This window comes from Uranotaenia lowii, chromosome 2 (assembly GCF_029784155.1).
Source record: "Uranotaenia lowii strain MFRU-FL chromosome 2, ASM2978415v1, whole genome shotgun sequence".
In the NCBI taxonomy this organism is placed as follows: domain Eukaryota; kingdom Metazoa; phylum Arthropoda; class Insecta; order Diptera; family Culicidae; genus Uranotaenia; species Uranotaenia lowii.
Window position 1 is genome coordinate 117023685 of NC_073692.1, and position 19597 is coordinate 117043281.

The following is a 19597-nucleotide window of genomic DNA, read 5'->3' on the forward strand; positions in this document are numbered from 1 at the left end:
TGATTTATTTAAATCTCCCATAATTTATCGTGATCCGAATTTTGAAAAAGTTATGCGCTGTAGGCTAAAATTGATTCTAGGCCAAGTACAAGGTCCCATGCCAAGTTTGGGCCAGATCGGACCACGGGAAGGGGTCGCTCAACGAGCCTGAAGTTGGTATGGAATTTTGAGTCATTTTGTTTGGGAGGAACATGAAAAACAAGTTTTTCATCAACAATCTTGGTCCCTTTGAACCTTTTTTTTAAATAAAGTTTTTTCTTAAAGTTCAAATTATGACAAATATTTCGATCCAAGACCGTATCTCGGTAAGAGTTAAGATAAAAAAGCTACTACGCTTCGAAAATGGGATAACATTTTTACGGATGGTATCCATAACTATTAATGAGGCGTCAAAATGTTCGACAACTTCGAACGGAACACCAAAAAAAATGTCTCAAAATCCCATACAAACTTCAGGCTTGTTGAGCGACCCCTTCCCGTGGTACGATCTGGCCAAAATTTGGCATGGGACCTTATACTAGGTTTAGGTTAAATTTTAGCCTTTTAACCTTCTTCGGATGTGAAAATTTTGCGTTTTTTCTTGCATTTTCAAATCCAGGTTTTTTTTCAAAATAGATTGAATTAACCAATATGTTTTATTTCCCGTTACATACGACAATACACGTAGAATATTTTCATAATTCATATGTTTTTCATGCGAAGCAAAACATATTTCAAAGAACTGACTTTTTAATAAATCCCTAGCTAGAACTTTACTCAAGACTGCAAAGTGATTAAATTAAGCAAAATGAGTTATGAAAAAATGCACTGAAAATTTATTCGATCTCGATTTTGAATACTGCTGATCTATTCGAGTACAGAACGAAAAAGCAGATTTCTTCTAACCCAGGGGTGAGCAACCCGCGGCCCGCGGGCCGCATGTGGCCCGCGAGACCCATTTGTGCGGCCCGCGAAGCTTTTTTAAAAAATTTATGTCTTTTTTAAATTTTTTTTTCTACAATGGATTGTTAGGAAAATGCATTCTGGCATTTTAAGCGTTTATTATGTTCTGTTCAAGACTTAAATGCAATATTGTTTGTTGACATAACGTAATATTTGAGTGTCTTTTTTATTCAGCATACGTTTTTTTCCTTATTATTTAACTCCTACCACTTTGAGAGCAAAATCAATCAAAGTGAGTCGGAAGAACATCGGAACATGATCAAAAGAATTTCGAAGCCGGTTAAGTGAAGTTATTATTTTCATTTCAAGCAAAAATAAAGTTGAATGATAAAAAATATGCTCAGCAGATAATTTTTTTATAATTATTTTATCCAATTCGGAAAACAGGCATGTTCTGTTTGCATTCAAATACTGGCAAATTAAAAATTCAACCAAAAACTTGTGATAAATTTTTTTTTTTCTTATTATTGACGAAAATTACGAAATTTAAATAATAAAGCCTGAGTAAACAATTTTGGAATTGTTTACAAACATGAATCAACCCACAAAAGTAATTAGTACTTGAAAAAAAAACAATAGATATATGAAATTCTGTAATTCCACCCAAAATATCTTTTACGATTATCTGATCGATCTTTTTTCAGAAATTTGAAATTTGAAATTTGAAACTTTATCACAAATATCGGTAAATTGAGTTATTTCACTTATAATTCGCTATCCACATTACCACAGTCAAAATATAGCTTAAGAAATCCTATCGAAATGATATCTAAATAAGATTAAAAATGATAAAAATGTGGATAAAAATTCTAAAATCAAGAATGTAGTTTTGAAGATAGTTGCTTAAAAATATGTTTTCTTTTTTTATTTCGGTTATAGTCGTTTTACTGTCATTATGGCATTCGCGACTTTATCAACGTTACAGTTATTGAAAAACTTATCCGGTACAAATGTGTTAGATGTTTTCTCTTGGGCTCGAACTCGCGGACATCTGCTCAGGAGACAAAAGACTTGCCAACTGAGCTATATCACAAGCCCGCTTAAAAATATGTGAAATTGAACATTTCTCTTTGATTTCGCAAACCATGCTCAACATCTGAATGCAATGATCCAATACAGAACTTCAATTTAAAAAAGGGTTTTTTAACGTTTGTAGGAAAAAATATCTAGGTTTGAGGACAAGTTTTAATCCTGGAAAAAAAATCACAGAAAGTCAAATAGCGGTTCAACTTTCAACGCTAAGAAGACTGTGATTTCTTTGAAAATATATTTATCACACTCTTAGTTATCACTGTGATAAGCTCCAGAAGATTTTTAAATGGAAATGATGGCGAGTAGTATCATCGGTTTGAACAAGAATGTTGTAAGAACGAATGTTCGCCAAGAAGTACTATAAAAAAATTGAAAGAATTTTAAAATGACAAAACGGTACCTTTTCAATCTCGGGTATTTAAAAAGTCGTATTAAATTTCTTCTTTTGAGCGCGTGTTTTCGTTTTATCATTGCTGTTTCAGATTGATTTTCGCCAAAAATTTTCAGTTATAAAAAATGACGTGAAGCCCTACTAATTAAAAAAAAATGTTATTTTAAGTGTGGCCCGCCGACAAGATTTCAAATATAAATTGGCCCGTTGGTTTAAAAGGTTGCTCACCCCTGTTCTAACCGATTGCCTGATTCAACCCGGCATTACCCGAATATTAAATATACCCTGTTAGCTGAATTTCGTTGAAAAAAGCCTGAATTTGGTCCGGTTTTATTCTTTTAATTTGTTAAATCAAACAAAAAACTTTAATTTGTTAATTTTTAATTTTTGCGTCTGAAAACGATTTTAGTTAATTAATATTTTCAGGATAATAATTAGCCGTTTTTGCGAGCCTAAAATACAATTTAAATTCTTCTAAAGTATGTATGTGCTCCAATGAACAAAACAAATCAATTATTTTTCTCGAAAAATTTTGCTGAATTTTTTATTCCTTAGTTTTGAACAAATTTGCCCAGATTTTGAGTTAAAAGTTTTGAAATTAAATGGCTTGATTTTGCCAAGTTTGAAGATAAAAAAATTGGATTTGCCGGGTCCAGATACGCGCAAAAATATCTGGCAACCTTACGATGATTCTAAATTTACGTATCTTCAAATAAAGTAATATGTAAGGATGCCGAAATCACAGAAAAAACTTTAATTTCACAGAGTTTCGAGCAAATTTTCTTAACAGAATCTGTGTCACAGAACATAGAATTATGTAAATTTTCACAGATTTCACTGATTTTCTAAGTTTTGAACGGTTTTTCCAAAATGATAAATTTTATGTCAACATACATTTTAGATTTAATTTGATTGGTAATGATATTTGATTTTTCGAAGTAAAATGTAAAAAAGACTCATTCCTTCATGACTTTTTGGAGAAATTTATGCTATTTTCATCACAGAAAACCACCACAGAATTTCTGGGTAAAAGAACAGAAAGTCAGAATTTTTTTTCGCAAAAACACAGAATTTTTTCGGCAATCCTGGTAATACGTAGAACCAATATACCTCACTCTTCGAAAAACGAGGCTACCCTTCAAGCAATCCATCATGTGGTGTTTTAATCTAACCACTGATCTAACTATCATGTATAAATAAAGCATGCATCACGCAAAATCTGGACGCATTAAAAAGGGTCTATTCGGAGCTATGTTAACGAAATAAAAATGTTTTGTAATCAAAATGTAGGGTTTTTGTTGCACTTCAAAGTAAAAATAAAAAAAAATATTTCGAAGTTGTTTTGATGAAATTTCGAACTTTTCGTCGAGAGCCACTCATCATAGTTTGGACACCCTATTCACTGATCTCAGCGGCCATTTTGTTCCACCATCTCTGTTGCATCCCGAGTCGTCCTACCATTCTTCTTCATCTTCTGCTTGACAATTGCCCAAAATTTTTCGATAGGGCGGAATTGAGGGCTGTTGGGTGGGTTGATGTCCTTTTCGACAAAATCCACCCGTTGCACAGTGGTTTAAAACTCGAAAAACGTGATCATGGGCTTTTTGATGCCTTAGATGTCAAAATAGCTTAATGTTCTACAATGTTTCATTATTTTTAATTGTGCATATATTGCCATTATTATTTTTCTGATCGATTCACCTAAAAGTGAGATATTTTTTTATTTTTTTTATTTGGCATCCAATCAAAATGATGTGTTCAAAAAACTTGTAGACAATACAATTTTAAAAAACTTTGTAAAAAACTTTGAAGCTCTATCTCTCAAAACAACAAATTTATAGACATTTTTCTAAAAACTAACCTCAAAAAACAAATTTTTCGTTTAACTTTTTTCAAAGCGACTTTCGAGTCTTACTTTATATGAGAGAGTTGTAACAATTGTAAAAGTGCACAACTTCAGTGCATATTTTCATTGATCCATATCTCTAAAAGTTGCAAACTTATGAAAACAAAATTATATGCATTTGAAAGGCACATTCTTGAGCTTTAATGAACATATAATTTCATTTGAATGTATCAGGTTTTACTACTAAAATCACTCATCTGAAAGATGGTAGTTTTGAAGTTTTTGTTAAGCCAGCCATGCAAACTCTTGCTTTTTAGCAAAAGGAAGTATGAAATCTTCTTTTTTTTTCTATTCCTACCCTTGACAAGTGAAGACGACAGTTCTTAATTTGTTAAGATTAAAGAGTTAGCCCTGTCTAGAAGCGATAGTTCCATTATAGTTAGTAAATCATTTATCTGAAAGAACTGATGGCAACCCAAGTAACCAAAAGTCACATATTTACTTGAATGAAGGCATTGAAAGTTACATATTGGCTGACAAAGAGAATCAACTGCCCAATTCTCTTTAGTTAACTTTATGTACTCATTAATGAACTTGAAAGTTGCAAAAGTGATTAAAATGTACGTTGTATGTGACTTGTTTTGCCCAATTCCCATTAGTGAACTATATGTGCTCATTAACGAACTTGAAAGCTGCGAAAGTGATCTATACCTACGTTATATGGGACTTACGTCACATAAAGGGCACAAAACTGCTCAATATGGGATTTGGTAAGTCACATAAAGGGCACAAAGTGCTCAAACCGGATTTGATAACTCACAAAAAGTGCATTGATGTGCTTTCAAAATCAAATCACCTCTTCGAGTTTTAGTTTCAGTTAGAACAACATATAGGCGTGGTCTCGTGGTAGCGTGTTCGATTCTCACCACGAAGGTCGGGCTTCGATCCCCAAGTCGGGCAAGTTTTTTTTCAATAAGTAATCTTGTACTTTAGTGACCATTCTGATGAGGTGTATGTAAGAAATGTAGGAAAGAAGCAATTAAGCAACTTGTCGAGTTTGAAATCCGGCGCGTGGCATCATGGCGGCACCGGTACAGAACACAGTAAATAATCAAGAGAAGGTGATATGAACCGAAGCCAACGGTTCAGTTGAGATAGAGAGAAATTATTTTGCTCATTTTGCGATTTTGTGGAAGCTGAATTAAGAAGCCGTTGGAAGCTGAATAGAAGATCATTAAGACTTGTTTTGGAACTTGAAAGTATCAATAAGAACTTAAATTTTGAGCTGCATAGAACGTACTTCATATCAATGATGGGGCTGAGTAAGCGTTTTTGTACCTGTTTTATGGAACTTTTGGTTGCTTGGGAATACAGCAAGGGTTTTTTTTTCAAGAATCTGAAAAGTCTGCAGAAATCACTGGTAATTATAGAGTACGATTTGTTTTTTTCTGTATTAACTTTTAATATTTAATGTATAGATTTGGAAGTCATCCAACGATGCTGTGTTATTCTGCAAGTTTTTGCTTCTGGCCAGAAAATAAATGTGGAAAAATTCGATAAGTTTTCTAAGGAAACGGCCATGAAACTAGTCAATTTGTGTCCGTGGTATTACATATATACCAGCAGCAGATATCTAAGGCATCAAAAAGCCCATGATCACGTTTTTCGAGTTTTAAGCCAGTGCGTTGGCCCGATACCACAGTAGTACCTCTTTGCTGTAGATGCAACTTGTCAAATCTGGCGAAAACTTTACTGGTCCTTTGTGAGATCTGATGTACGAAAAAAAAAACGTTTTTTAAGGCTCTTCTCCTTGTACCGGTGTTTTTCGTCCGCAGCTGCAAATACCTTGCCAGAACAAACACTTTTTTGCCAACTTATCGGCAAAAACGAATTTGAACTTGGCGGGGACATCACCCCGAACAGTGGCTTTGTAAAATTTTTGGCCAAGAAGCCGCTCAGAATCAGATTTCACGATTTTTGAACCAGACCACGTCGGGTTTTTGAAGTGGGTGTCCAAAATTAATTTTTGCCTCGCGGCTTCCATTACGTGTAACTTTATTGGAACAAAACGAATCGTTATGAAATTTTCAGCACTGATAAAGGAAACATTTCCAAACAAAGTACTGTCAAAACATTCCATATTCAACAACTAGGAGCGCAATGGTATAATAAACGGTGCGTCCAGATTTTGTATGATCCATGCTTTATCAACGATTGTGCTATTTCGTCGGATTTCTATTGGTACTATCAGTGAGTTTAGTAGAAACTTTCGTCAGTAGGTGGTGCTGACATGCGTGTCCTTGATGAAGTGTATGGAGAAGGCTGACTGGAATCAAATTTCCTGAGGGAAGTTTCTTAACTACCCTCTTTTTATTTGAAAATATATATTTATAAGTTTATTATATTTAAAGTTTTTAGACTACATTATGTCAGTAAATTGATAAAAATGTGTTATACTTTAAAGTAATTAAAATCGTATAAAAACATTAATCAATCGGCAATTGGCAATTTCGTCTGTTTAGCAATCTACGATAGAAAAAATCAGCATGACATGTTTCCGTCATATTCATCATTCGGTTCCATGCCGACTGGATACAGATGGTTCTCACTGAAAAAAATGTTTCAACCGGATAGCCTCCGAACACACCTTTAATTTCTCGGAGCATAACAGCTGCTGACCTAGTTTTGCATTTTCATTCTGGGAATAATTTTAAAACTCATTATGTAGCTTCAACAATTATCTGTTTGTTGCGTCAGTTTCTCAATTAAACTCCATTTCAACGGTTTTCCGAAAATTCAGATGAGCCATAGAAAAGATTCTATCAATAAACCACAACATGACTTTGACGTCATTTTGAACATCTTTGCTTCGTTGGAGCATTGCATTTCCTCAGGAAGCACAATATACCGAAAGACTTTAAATACCTCATGATCTCATGTTCAATTAATTTACCACGATTATTTGTTTGAGATGAGCTTTTAACACAGTAAGTGTCAAAAGCATATAATAATTATAATGTATTTTTAAATGATTTCAAAGTACATAAAACAAATTATTTATAGTTCATTGCCTCTAAGCCATTCCCATTAGCGTAATTAGTGAAAATTTGACAAAATGAAAGGTAAGCTCATTTGAGAAAGATCCAAATCAAAACACTCCCGGGTGATTAGCATAGTAATCAGACTGTTTATGATTGAGTAATGGTTACATTCGAAAGCAAGTGGGTGAAATTTCTTGTTCAAATCAGAGCATTACACCTGTTGTTGTTGGGTTGTCGTCGTTGTCTTGTCGGTGCGCCGCATTAAAGGGAGAAAAAAAGCCGAACTAAGTGAGCACACTTCATAGTCCCATGCACAGGAGCTATTTGTTTCAATTACATTTTTCCCCATTTGCCGATGCAAAACTGCCTCGCTGGACGGAAGAATTTCCATTTCTGGTGCATTAATTGCAACTTTATTAATTCATTTCTAACGGACTTTTTGTGCGTTATGGTGTCAGTATTGATTGCTTATCGAAAGTTTCGCCTGGCCCGGTATAATTTATCTTCTGGATGTATCAGTTTTGAGTCAAAGGTTGACGTTTTTACAATTTTGAGTTGCCTTCGCGTTACTGCTTCAAAAATCGGTAGAGTGTTTATTGAAATTGATTGCATTTACATAAGTCGATGATCGAAGGGCGAAAGAAAAAGATTTAAGTAGTGTTGAACACTCGCAGACGAAATGGTTCAGTCGGTTGTAAAATATTTTGTTGAATTAAACCATATTGTTTACTTTCGGTTGCTGTTCAAATTATATATTCACTACTTCTCACAGACGCAACATAACATCCTCAACTCGGAAATGTTTTATGTGAGATGATGGAGGTGCTTGATTCTTTCCCTAAACCTGCTTCTGTTTAGCCTTGGTTTTGAGACGCCTCCAGTGTTTTCACAGCTTCGAGATTCAATATCCAAACACTTTACACTACCGATCATCTAACCCTTGGATATATTATTGAAATGATACTGCTATGTTGATGTGCCATATCGAACTCATCTTTGCTACCTTTCTACCTTGAATTGTATTAAATCGGAATTAAAACGTAAAATATAGATAGGTTATCCAAACAATGGTTTGGTGCTGTTGCAATCGGCAGCAGTCTGCAAGCAGCATATTGGGGCGATCCGATTCGAATTTTCACAGGAGGATCTGAACCAAAATGCTGAGTTTCAACATAAAGGAAAACATTGAAAGACATTTGAAAATTAAGGTTTTTTCGAGCTTTGCTGGGGATAAATAATTTAAAACCAGGCAATCTCGAATGCTTACTTTATATGCAAAAGTTTGAGTTTGAAAAATGCAAAATAATCGACAATTCTGAGTTTGCTATTGAATCTTATTACAATTTCAGTCTCAGATGTGAAATTCGAAATAAAACTGAGTTTCAAACTATGAATTCTGAGATAAGTACTACTCCAATTTCAAAATAATCTTCTACTGAATAATATCCTGAATTCAACATATTATTTAATAATGGACCATTCTCCAACCATATTTGAATAGTCAGCTTCATTAAATGATTCTTGAATCATGAATATTTGTTTGTTTTTTATCTTATCTTCTTTCAGATTTTGCAAAAGAAAGTCAATTGATTGAAATTTTTGAGTCTTGTATTGTTTCTTCAGTTTCACGGTTTTTCTGAGATTTGAGAACTCGAAATCTTTGCTTAGTGTCCTATACTTATTTTGATTCTAATCTGATTTTTTGTATTTTGAAGATATAAAATTGAAATAAACATTTGGAATGAGTTATAAATTTTGCAATTCCTGTATTTGCTCCGGTTGATGTTTTGGTGCTCAATTTTATAAATTACCGTTCATAATTGTATAGAAATTGGAAGTACGCACATTTTCACTTCAACTTTAAATTTCCATAACTTTTTACTCAGATGATATTTTTTGATAAAATTTTCTGCGTAAGGTATATCATCTATCACACTATTAAAGCTAAGTTCTTTAAGAAATGGGACACACTCTTTTGCTACTAGCTCAATTACTAGTCATCAGACATTTAAAAATTTGACAGCATTTTGTTGCCTGTGAAAATTACTAATCAATCTATTTTTTCGAAATTTTATTTCATGCGTTTTTGAGATATTTACGATGCAAGAGAAAAAGAAAAAAATATCTTGCACAGTTACCTTCAAAATTGATAGCTGTCAAAATCGTTGGTTATCAAAGAATTAGTGTGTGTGAGTGGTGGAATAGTATGCAAACACTGTCAAAAATGTCCACAAAGTTCACATCAAGCATTGTAGTAAAGCACTTAATCCGCAAATATGGTTAAGGGTCATCAGGGAAGACAAGTCTCATACCAGAATTTTAAATTTTGAATAAATGAAAAACTAAGTGTAAATCGGTGAAATGTCCAACATTTTTTTCTCTGATAAGCGAACAGTTTGCCTAATTATGAGTCATTCAAACTTTTCCTATATCTACAAAATTTTGCAAGTTTCAGAGCTCGTAATCTGCAAAGCTGGTAACGAGGCAATGAGACAGGTGATTTCTGAAGGTCGACAAAACTTGTAAAAAACCCTATATCAAACAAATTCCAGAGTTTGAATCTGCTAGCGGTAAGGTCCCTAGCATATTAAAGTATATATTTGCTAGTAGTTTTGTATAAAATATAATGATTTGCTAAGATTCTGCTCCTATGAAAAAAACATCAATTTTAAAACCAAAAACATTGATTTTTGCTATTTTTAAAAGCCTTAAAAGATTAATCTTGTATGTACACTTCGCAACCAACGATCTATACTAATCAATTATACTTTAATATAAATCTCATGTTGGTTTTATTTCGTTATTGTCAGATTTTGCCAGCAAAAATCCACTAAAAACGCTTTTAAGTAGCTCAAAAGTAATCAAGTTTTGCTAATTTTGAATCAGCTTTATCCACTAAATTACCCTTAGTTGCTTTTAAAAGAGAAGTATTGGGCCAAAATGTAGTAAAAATTGAAGTAGGAGGATGCAGCCACCTAGAATACAGTTGAAAAAAACTGAACAATTTAATGATTGAATCAAATGTGCGCTGAATAAGGTAGATATTTTTCTTTAAAAAAAACGGTAAATATTTTTTTTCTAATTTTTTTATGAATTATCATAAGATTACCTTCATTTCTTCCATAGAAAATATTTCGATCAAACGAATGGTTTTTGAGATACACGTATTCGTAACTGTCCCATTTCTAAAAGAACTGAGCTTTATTTTACTAGATTTGAGCTTTCTAAAATTTGTTTTAGTGAAGTATAGTAATTCTACGAAAATTGAACTTTTAAGGACTTATACCATTCAAACTTCATTATCTCAGAAACTACACTAACAATAAATCAGGTCTAAACCTGAAAATGCGATTTCTATTGAATTTTTGACGATTCTTGAGAACAATATCTTTTCCATCCACGTCTGACAAAAGTTGAATAAATGATCCATTTGTATTTTGAAATCAGAATATCAGATATTGTCTTGGGTTTTCGATTGAAATAAATTTACTTTTTGTTTACCATAAAATATGATTTTTCTTTGGAAATATTCGTGCAAAGTTCTATAGACATCGCATATTTAGCGCAAATTGCAAATATTTATTGTAGCTTTTGATCCCATACAACATAGAACGAAAACTTCAGACATGCAAATTTTATATCTACAAAGTTAAAAAAAACAAAGCTTTAGATATTTAAGTTTGAATGGTAAAAGTCCAAAAAGTTTGAACTTCGTAGATGTACTGTATCTCAGGCCACACATATTCAAATTTTGTGATATAAATAATAGATTGATAGTTGATTTATTTCACACAGAAAATTGAATCAAAAGATATCATCAGAGTAAAAGTAAGCTACTAATTTCTTAACAATGTATATGAATTTCATTTCTTATTTGTTTCTTAAATCATATTTCAATATTATGATTTGAACTTCAAACACAGAATTGTGGAACTGAAATAAATCTGAATTAAGGTTTTGAATTTTTGTCTTTAACTCTTTGGTTTATTTGTATCTCCATGAAAATTGAATTTAAATTTTAAGTCTTAAATCTTTATGCTACTTTGTTATAATCATGTTGGAAATATTTTGTCTGCCTTCAGTAAACACATTCCAAGCACATTCCGATCTTAATTTATAAATATTTTAATATCTATCTGACTGGCAAATGGTGGATAATGTGCAACACTTGGGCCCACAGTGGTCATTGTTCAGGGGAATAAATACGCCGTCCTTGTAGACTGATGTATAACAGCTTTAAAGCTAAAATTTATTAAACATGATAAGGTTTTCTTCAATGAGCTAGGATATCAATACTCACATTTCAGTGTGATTCCCCTATGAATATGAAAGTGGCTACAAATCTTTGTTCACGACGCAGTCTGTGAATCAAACCTAAAGAACAGACTTTTAGATTTTGCCTTCATGTTAGGTATGGTAATTACTTACTTTTACTAGTTTAAGTTAATCGCAAAAATGTGGATTGGAAGAACTACAGTACTAGTTCAGTGGTGCTGTAATGTGTTTTAGGTTATGTAAGTATCAAATGTTGACTAACTATAAAAAATGTATGCTTACGATGATAGCTTTGCGTAATTAAATTATTCCGCTATTAGCCTTAATATTTCTCGCGATTGCTATATCCTTTCTCACTACCTTTAAACTTTAAACTGTATCTTATGCAACGATTTAGTTTAAGCCACGCCGAGTTGTAAAGATTACACGTTTTAATTTCTAATAATCTTCTTTTGTTTTGATCGTTTTATACGTCTATCTGTCTTCCGCAATGCTGTACACCAAGGGGTTGTTCGATACCTACACCTCCATGTGATGACCGCCCATAAGCACCGTAACAGTCATATCACTTCTTATTGACAACTCCTATCTCAACTTCCCCGTGGTGCCTAAGTCCAAAATGGCAGCCACATTGCGGAATAGGGATCTTAGGCTAATAACCTACTGCTCCCGATTTATAAAATTGTTACGGAATCCGAAAGAACCTTTGATTGTTAATTGTAAATTAGTAAGTTCTCCAATGTATACAACCAAACTCTGAATTTTTATTACTTTTCTAATTGCTTAGTTGCTCATTCAAATATCAACTTAACCTTATGCTTTGGCAACATAAGCTTCCAATTATGAAACAGATCTATTAGCTAGTAAAAAAACATCTATTTTGACACCACCATGGAGTTTTTTAGTTAACCTTTCGTTCGAAAATAAAGTGAAAAAACTTAGTTAAAATGATACATTATTATTTGAAAGTTATGACTGTAGGGGAGGATGGGAATACTTGATCCCCTTTTCTTATTTTGATCATATCTTTTTGGGAAAATTTAGCAACTCGCCATCTTTTGCATTTTCTGACAGCGTGTAATTCCAAGTTTATATGCTCCAAAATTCAGAACGATATATGAACTCGTAGATGAGCTAGATATATTTTCGTGAGACTAAAAAATTTGTGATAATTTTTAAATTACAGGAGACTTGATCCTTTACTAAAGTAGACTTGATCCCTTATTCAGGGTGCCCTGACCCTAGGCGAAAATCTAATAAAATCCGAAGATAAAAGGTCCGTTGACTATTTCTTGCCATATTAGTTCACATTTCACATTTTGTAATATCAAACAAAAATAATTATAAAAGTTTGTCTTCTACCCTAGATTCATTGCATACTTTAGGGCGCAATTTTCTAGTTTTAAGATTAATACAGTATTTTTAGCCCTTTTGAACAGATAATTACTCGATAAACATTATTTATTGATAATATATCAGTAATTACATGATAACCAATGATCACGATCCATTCAGATGAAAAATACATACATCTTGTTAGACTCTAGGGATCAATTATACCCATAACATACGTTTTGGAAAACTTCTTCTCAAAAAAATTTAAGGTTTACTATTGCTTTGAAAATATGGCATTATGAAGTTCTTATTATACTTTAACAATTGACATATTGGAATTTATTTCTTTTATAATAATTTTTCACGTGAGAAACATTTTAAAGTGGGAAAAAAAGATCTCCAAATCACATTTTATAAAATTTTTCGAACAAAGCTCAATAAGTCGAAAACTTTTTTTTTAATTTGTTAAGATAAGAGCATTGTTGTTGTGTTATGTTTGGTACATTTTTCTAGAACATTTGAAATTTGTAAGACATTCTGGTTTCGAGATATAGAGAAGGAATCAAGTATCCCCAGGGATCAAGTATCCTCACTCTCCCATATATAGACTGTGAATTTGAGGTCTGATGACTGTTTTTTTATTTTAACATGGTCATTTTCTGTCATGTTTGGAAATTCCTCTTTTTTAAACTGATGTTGATTTACGATTCTGAATGACATTTTTGAATGTTTGTTGTACATCCAGTTTAATTTCTAATTTAATATATGGATTCAAGTAAATATTGTTTATTTACACTAAGTATGAAAACTCTTATATTATTGTTTTTTTTTTGTTTTTTAATGAATTTATTTTTGTGCACTGATTTTTCTGTTCGGAGTTTAATTTTTTGTTTTCATATAACAACCTTATTTTGATTATTATTCTGTTTTTTCTGGCTTTCCTGAAATAATTCTTCCTGATTGAAAAACTAAAGTGCTTTATATTGATGTTCAAATAATTTTATTACTCAGAAAAAGGAACATCATTTTGAGTAATCAACAACAGACAAACCGAAAAACGACTTTGATTTGAAGTTTCGATTATTTATTTTTTTATACTTATTTATTTATTTATTTATTTATTTATTTAGGACTTTTTCAGACTTTTAAAAATTATTTTTTCGAATTATTGTGACGTATATAAGCAGAAATATGGCTTTGGGAAACAATTTACTTTTTTCTTAAACGTTTTTGATTATGTTATTATTGTTCGCTAACGTTAAATTAAGAAAAATACCATGTGAAAGCATACTTACGGAGTGTATAGAAAGAACCGTATATCATCATGGGGACAATCGTAGTTCTTCTTCCACATGCATTTGAAAAAGTTCAGATCAAACACGCCTCCATTGAACAGGCACCACGTCTCTGGAATACATTTGATGAAAGAAACGCACCATTTAACAACACTTTAACCAAGCCGTTAACAGGCATTTTGCTAAACGTATACAAACACTTTGTATTGGATATAAGAACACCGACATTTTAGCTAATTATCTATTCTGGTTTCCGACACACTTCCTCTATTTAGCATGGAGGAGAAAAACACTTTCCATTTCACACCAGTGAGCTAATTTGCATTTACAAATTTATACTTGTTTCTAATAGACCCGCTTTAAAACACAAATTATCCCATAGAATTACCTGAGAGAAAAAAAAGAATCACAAACGTTCGCACCAATAATCTCATTATGATCGTCGTTCAGTCGCCTCCTAACTGCCACTGATCGGTTAAACGAACTATTAACCAGTTAATCGAATCAACTCTGACCCACGATTGATTGAGAATTGCCCCTCGCAGATAGGATCCCTTACAGAGGGAAAATTTCCTCGAAGCAGTGCCAGCAACACTTTCCACTCAAGGCTCGAGGAAAGTTCGATCTCATCGTTACGAAAGCGCGGGCAGAACTGAGCCCATTTGAAAACGGGCGCCCATCATCTGATCCGCTAGGCAGCCAGGCAGAAGGCAGAAAGAGCTTCAACCGGCAGCCAGAGGCCCCCATTTCACCCAGCAGAGGTTTTTCCACCCACCTTCCACTATTCCTGTAACCTCTTTCTTCCGATTCTTCGACCAAAACCGAACCACACCGCTTCTTCGTGCAATTGCATTTCGATAGAAACGACGACGATTTTTCTTCTGCTAATATGCTCACCTGCTCGATTCGATGCGGGCTCACCATTTTCCCGACCGATTTATTTGCCAATGTTACCATACCATATCGTGTGTATGTTTCTGTGAATCGAAGAATAGCAATTGAAGAAAACAAAAACAAACCGTTTGCCCTATGGTTTGTAGCAGCCCATTCAACACATTACTGGGGTATCAAACCGCTTTAGATGGCATTTTCATGCTTTTATGCGGCCTTTCTTATGTAGAGTCTTCAACACATCAGGCAGGTGTGAGAGATTTTTCCACCGCGCGTCGAGCAGGAATGTGGAAATGCATATCGTTACCCGTCCGGTCTAAGTCACAGACTGTAATGCAAAACTGTGAATCTCGGTTAGTCAAACATCGAAGAAATTTCAGTCATTTGAAATGTTTTGCTTCCAAACATTTTGTATAAATTTTTATTTGAGAAGAATAGTGTTCAAAAATGGTTTAGCTCAACTCATCTTAACAGAACAAAAAGAATCGGTATTTAAATGGACCATCGCGTCATCAGAGATTATACAATTAGGTTCACATGAAAATATTTTCTTCTATCTTTAAATTTGAACCGTTAATTCAGTATAAGAAAACAGTCATACCAACCCAAATGGTTCTTCCAACCTTCTACTGTAACAGGACCCTCATAAAGCGTCTTAAAATAATTTATTCTTTGATACATATCAACAAACTTAGTCTTTTATCCTGATTGATGCATTAAATTTTTAAATCAGCATTCTTTGGTTCTACGATTTTTTGACACACCACCCTCCTTCCAGTGAGAAGGAACATAGAAAGAGGCAGTTGGGCCCAATACAATTTTGCTAGCATACGTTTTCAATGTATACTAACTAAGCCAACAAATAGAACTATGTATGGCATGGAAAGGTATTTGGATACGAGATATGTTTATACCATTGTTGTAGACTCTTATGCCTCAAAGTGTGGAGAGGGGAAAAGGAAATTTTGCTATAAAGCTTTAAAATTATTCATTCAATGTTAAAAAATTATATGAAAGGATTTTTGGGTACAAAAAAATGGTTATGATTTTTAAAGAACACAAACTTCTTTTAGCAGGGGGTATGGAGACGACAGTTTTTACCAGTTTCATGATCGAGATCACATCAAGCAAAAGGGACCACATTACATAAGTTGTTTGCGTACGAATAATTTGAGACCCTCCCTTCTCAGGGCGGAGTCGGGAAGAAAGAGGCAAGTCAAAGAGATCAAATTTCAGGAAATTTGTGTAACTCATCTTTGTATTGCAATTCAAAACTCCAGCTGCAGCTCTCATTTCCCACAAAACAAGTGAAATCTGAATAATTTTTATAAAATTTCAAATGTTATTGAAAGGTGTAGCAAGGCACATCGGGTCAGCTAGTACTTTATCAAACTGCTTATTTTAGCTTAGTTTCCCGATCAGGAGAGCATATCAAAATAATAACTCGAACGTATCTTACCAAGATATTTACATCTGATTCAGTTATAATTAAGTACTCCAAATTTTTTTTTTTAAGTTTCTCCAATCTGAATTATATCTAATTCTGATTGACAAACTTGAATGGGGTTGAGCTCATATGCAATGATCAAGATTTTTTTCGGATTGTCCTAAAATAAAATGATTATATCTTATTTTGATATACGTACAACTTTTTCTGAAACACGGACATCGAAGTCAACGGCCCAAACCGTACGTTTATGAGTTTCGCTCAACAGATTCATAAAATTGAATCAAATTTTTGGAAAACCAAAACTGGGGCATGGTTTTATCAAATAATGTGGTTTATTGACCTTCCACTAGAAAATTTTCTCGAAGCACTCATATCTTGATAAGTTATAATTTTGATATAATTTGTTCAGACCAATATCAAACTATGCTATCAGAACGAGATATAATCTTGATAGGAGCATATCAAAAACTGATATAATTAAGCTATGATCGTATAGATTTTTTGATATAATTCGAGATATTTTAACATCCTACGAGTACTGAATTATAACTCATTTAGAAAGAAAAAAAATAAGTATCAAAATATCTCATTTTGATATAATTTTGTTTTTCCCTCCTGATCGGGTTAGCTTAAAATCTAGGTCTTGAGGCGTTCTAGGAAATGATCCATTCTGGAGAAAAAAAGATCTGGGAAACGGTCCACTCTGGGGAAAAATATTCTGGGAAATGGTCCATTCTGGAAAAAAAATACTGGGAAATGAATGAATGAAACTATGAAACATTGATTCCAGGTTGAATTTGAATTAAAAAAAAAACAGGCTTCTCATTAGAAATTCTAAAATCACCAAATCCTTGGTTGTAAAACACCCCCCCCCCCTCATGAGAGTCCAGAAAAGCAAAAATTCTAATCAAATTTGGATGGTTGAAAAAGGTGACCCAAAAGTAAAAATATTGATTAAAAACTGAAGCCGAAACCTCGAAAACTAATCTCAAGTTCAGATTCCTGTCATAGATTTTCCAAATTTTTTCACTTGTTAATTTAAAGAAGGTTTTAGCCTCCAACTGGTACCTTCACTTGTTGATTGAAATTCAGACCAGAATACTCAATTTTAAATGAGATTGACCCCTTGTATTACTGCTTTCAAGTTTAAAATCTAAATCCAGTTTAGGATTCTTAATTTTCAAATCGAAACATCAATAGAAATCAGAAAAAAGCTCTTTCAAAATCATGGTTCAAATTTGGGTTTTCATTTTATTTAAAATTTAAATCATGATTTTCGAATCTAATATACCTATGCATATTTTCAATAATAAGTAAATAATAAAAGAAAACTAGAAACTATCCTGAGTTTTTGTTTCATATTCAGATTCGAAGTTCTTAAACTAAACTCATATCCAAAATTCAAACGTAACGAAGCTTTATAAAATATATAAAAAAATTGAAAAACTCAGAATCCGAATCATTAAACGAAACTATTTTTTTTTTGAGCTTCATAAGTCGAATTAAAAATGAATTCAGATTGAAACCCAAAATATCAGAATCTTAATAATAGAGTCATAAAATAATGAAATAATCAGGAATTAAAATTCAAAAATCGTTTGGTTTTTTTGTTTGATTTTCCAAAAAAAGTGAATAAATCCGAGCAATATCCGAACATTTTTCAATGAAATCGGGTCAATCGGGGCGGGCCGGACGGTTTCAAATTTTGTATAAAACAGCAAATTCGGATAAAACCAGGCAATCTGGCAACCTTATTATAACGTATATTGTGAATTCAATTTCAAAATATTAAATTTCTGATCACAGTCAGTTTTTATACACAATTCTGCTGAAAATAACAAGTAGAAATTAAGTTAATTTGAAAAGTTTTGTTATCGGAAAAAAATGTTTTTTTTTAATCATTACAAGAATAGTTATCATGAAAATGATTTTTAATGCAAAAGAAAAGATAAAGAACAGATAATGAAACAAACAAAATCCACGAAATTTAATTTTTTTTAGTGTATTGTTAAGCATTACAGACCCTCTAGTTCAGGAGTGAGCAACCTTTTGAACCAACGGGCCAATTAAAATTTTAAATCTTGTCGGCGGGCCGCACTTAAAATATTTTTTTTTCCATAACCAGCAATGTTTTATTTCATTTTTTATTAATTTTTTTGGCGCGAACAAATCGGAAAAAGGAAAGGTAAAACCAATTCACGTGTTTAAAAACAAAAATTCAACACAACTTTATAAATACTCGATATTGAAAAGGTACATCACTAAATCTTTGTCATTTTTTAATTCTCTCATTTTACAAATAGTACTTCTTGACAAAAATTCGTAATTACATCATTCTTGTTAAAGCCAACGATACTATTTGATATCAATTCCATTTAAAAATCTTCTGGGGCTTATCACAGTGATAACTAAGAGAGTGAAAAATATATATTCAAAGAAATCACCGTCTTCTTAGCGTTGGACGTTGAATTGCTAATTGACTTTCTGTGGTTTTTTTTTCTCAATTATAACTTTTCCTCAAAGCCTAGGTTTTTTCCTACAAACGGCAAAAACTCCGTTTTGAAAATTAAAGTTCTGTATTGGATCATTGCATTGAGATGTTGAGCAAGGTTGTTGAAATCACATAAAAATGTTAAAATTCACATATTTTTAAGCATCTATCTTTACAACTATATTCTTGATTCTAGAATTTTTATCCAGATTTTTTTTATTTTTAATCTTATTCAGATATCATTGGGATAGGATTTCTAAAGCTATATTATGACTTTGGTAATGTGGAATGCGAATTATAAGTAAAATAACTCAATTCAACGATGTTTGTATAAAATTTCTATCAAACTTCTGAAAAAAAACATCCCAGATAATCATCGAAGAGTTTTTGAATCGAACCATAAAATTTCAGATATCTATTGTTTTTATCAAGAAATAATAACTTTGATGTCGGCTAATCATGTCGATAAAAAATCTAAAATCGTTCACCCAAGCTTGTTATAAAACTTCCGCATTTTTGTAAATATTCATAAATAAAAAATAGTTCACAAGTTGAAATTTTTTTGCCAGTATTTAAATGCCCACAGTACAAACTTTTGAATACCAAAA

The 19597-nt window shown here is 32.5% G+C and overlaps 1 protein-coding gene across 1 annotated transcript in view; it reads right to left on the reverse strand.

Annotated features, from left to right (window-relative positions):
- The window catches only part of LOC129746796 (phospholipase A1 member A-like), a 31900-nt gene extending 17092 nt beyond the window's left edge, over positions 1 to 14808 (reverse strand). Inside the window, exons 1-2 of the mRNA XM_055740676.1 lie at positions 14546 to 14808; positions 14158 to 14269 (exon numbers count right to left, since the gene is read on the reverse strand). Coding sequence (XP_055596651.1) covers positions 14158 to 14269; positions 14546 to 14591 — 158 coding nt within the window. The 5' untranslated portion in view covers positions 14592 to 14808. The remainder of the gene's footprint in view (positions 1 to 14157; positions 14270 to 14545) is intronic.
- Positions 14809 to 19597: the final 4789 nt, after the last annotated feature.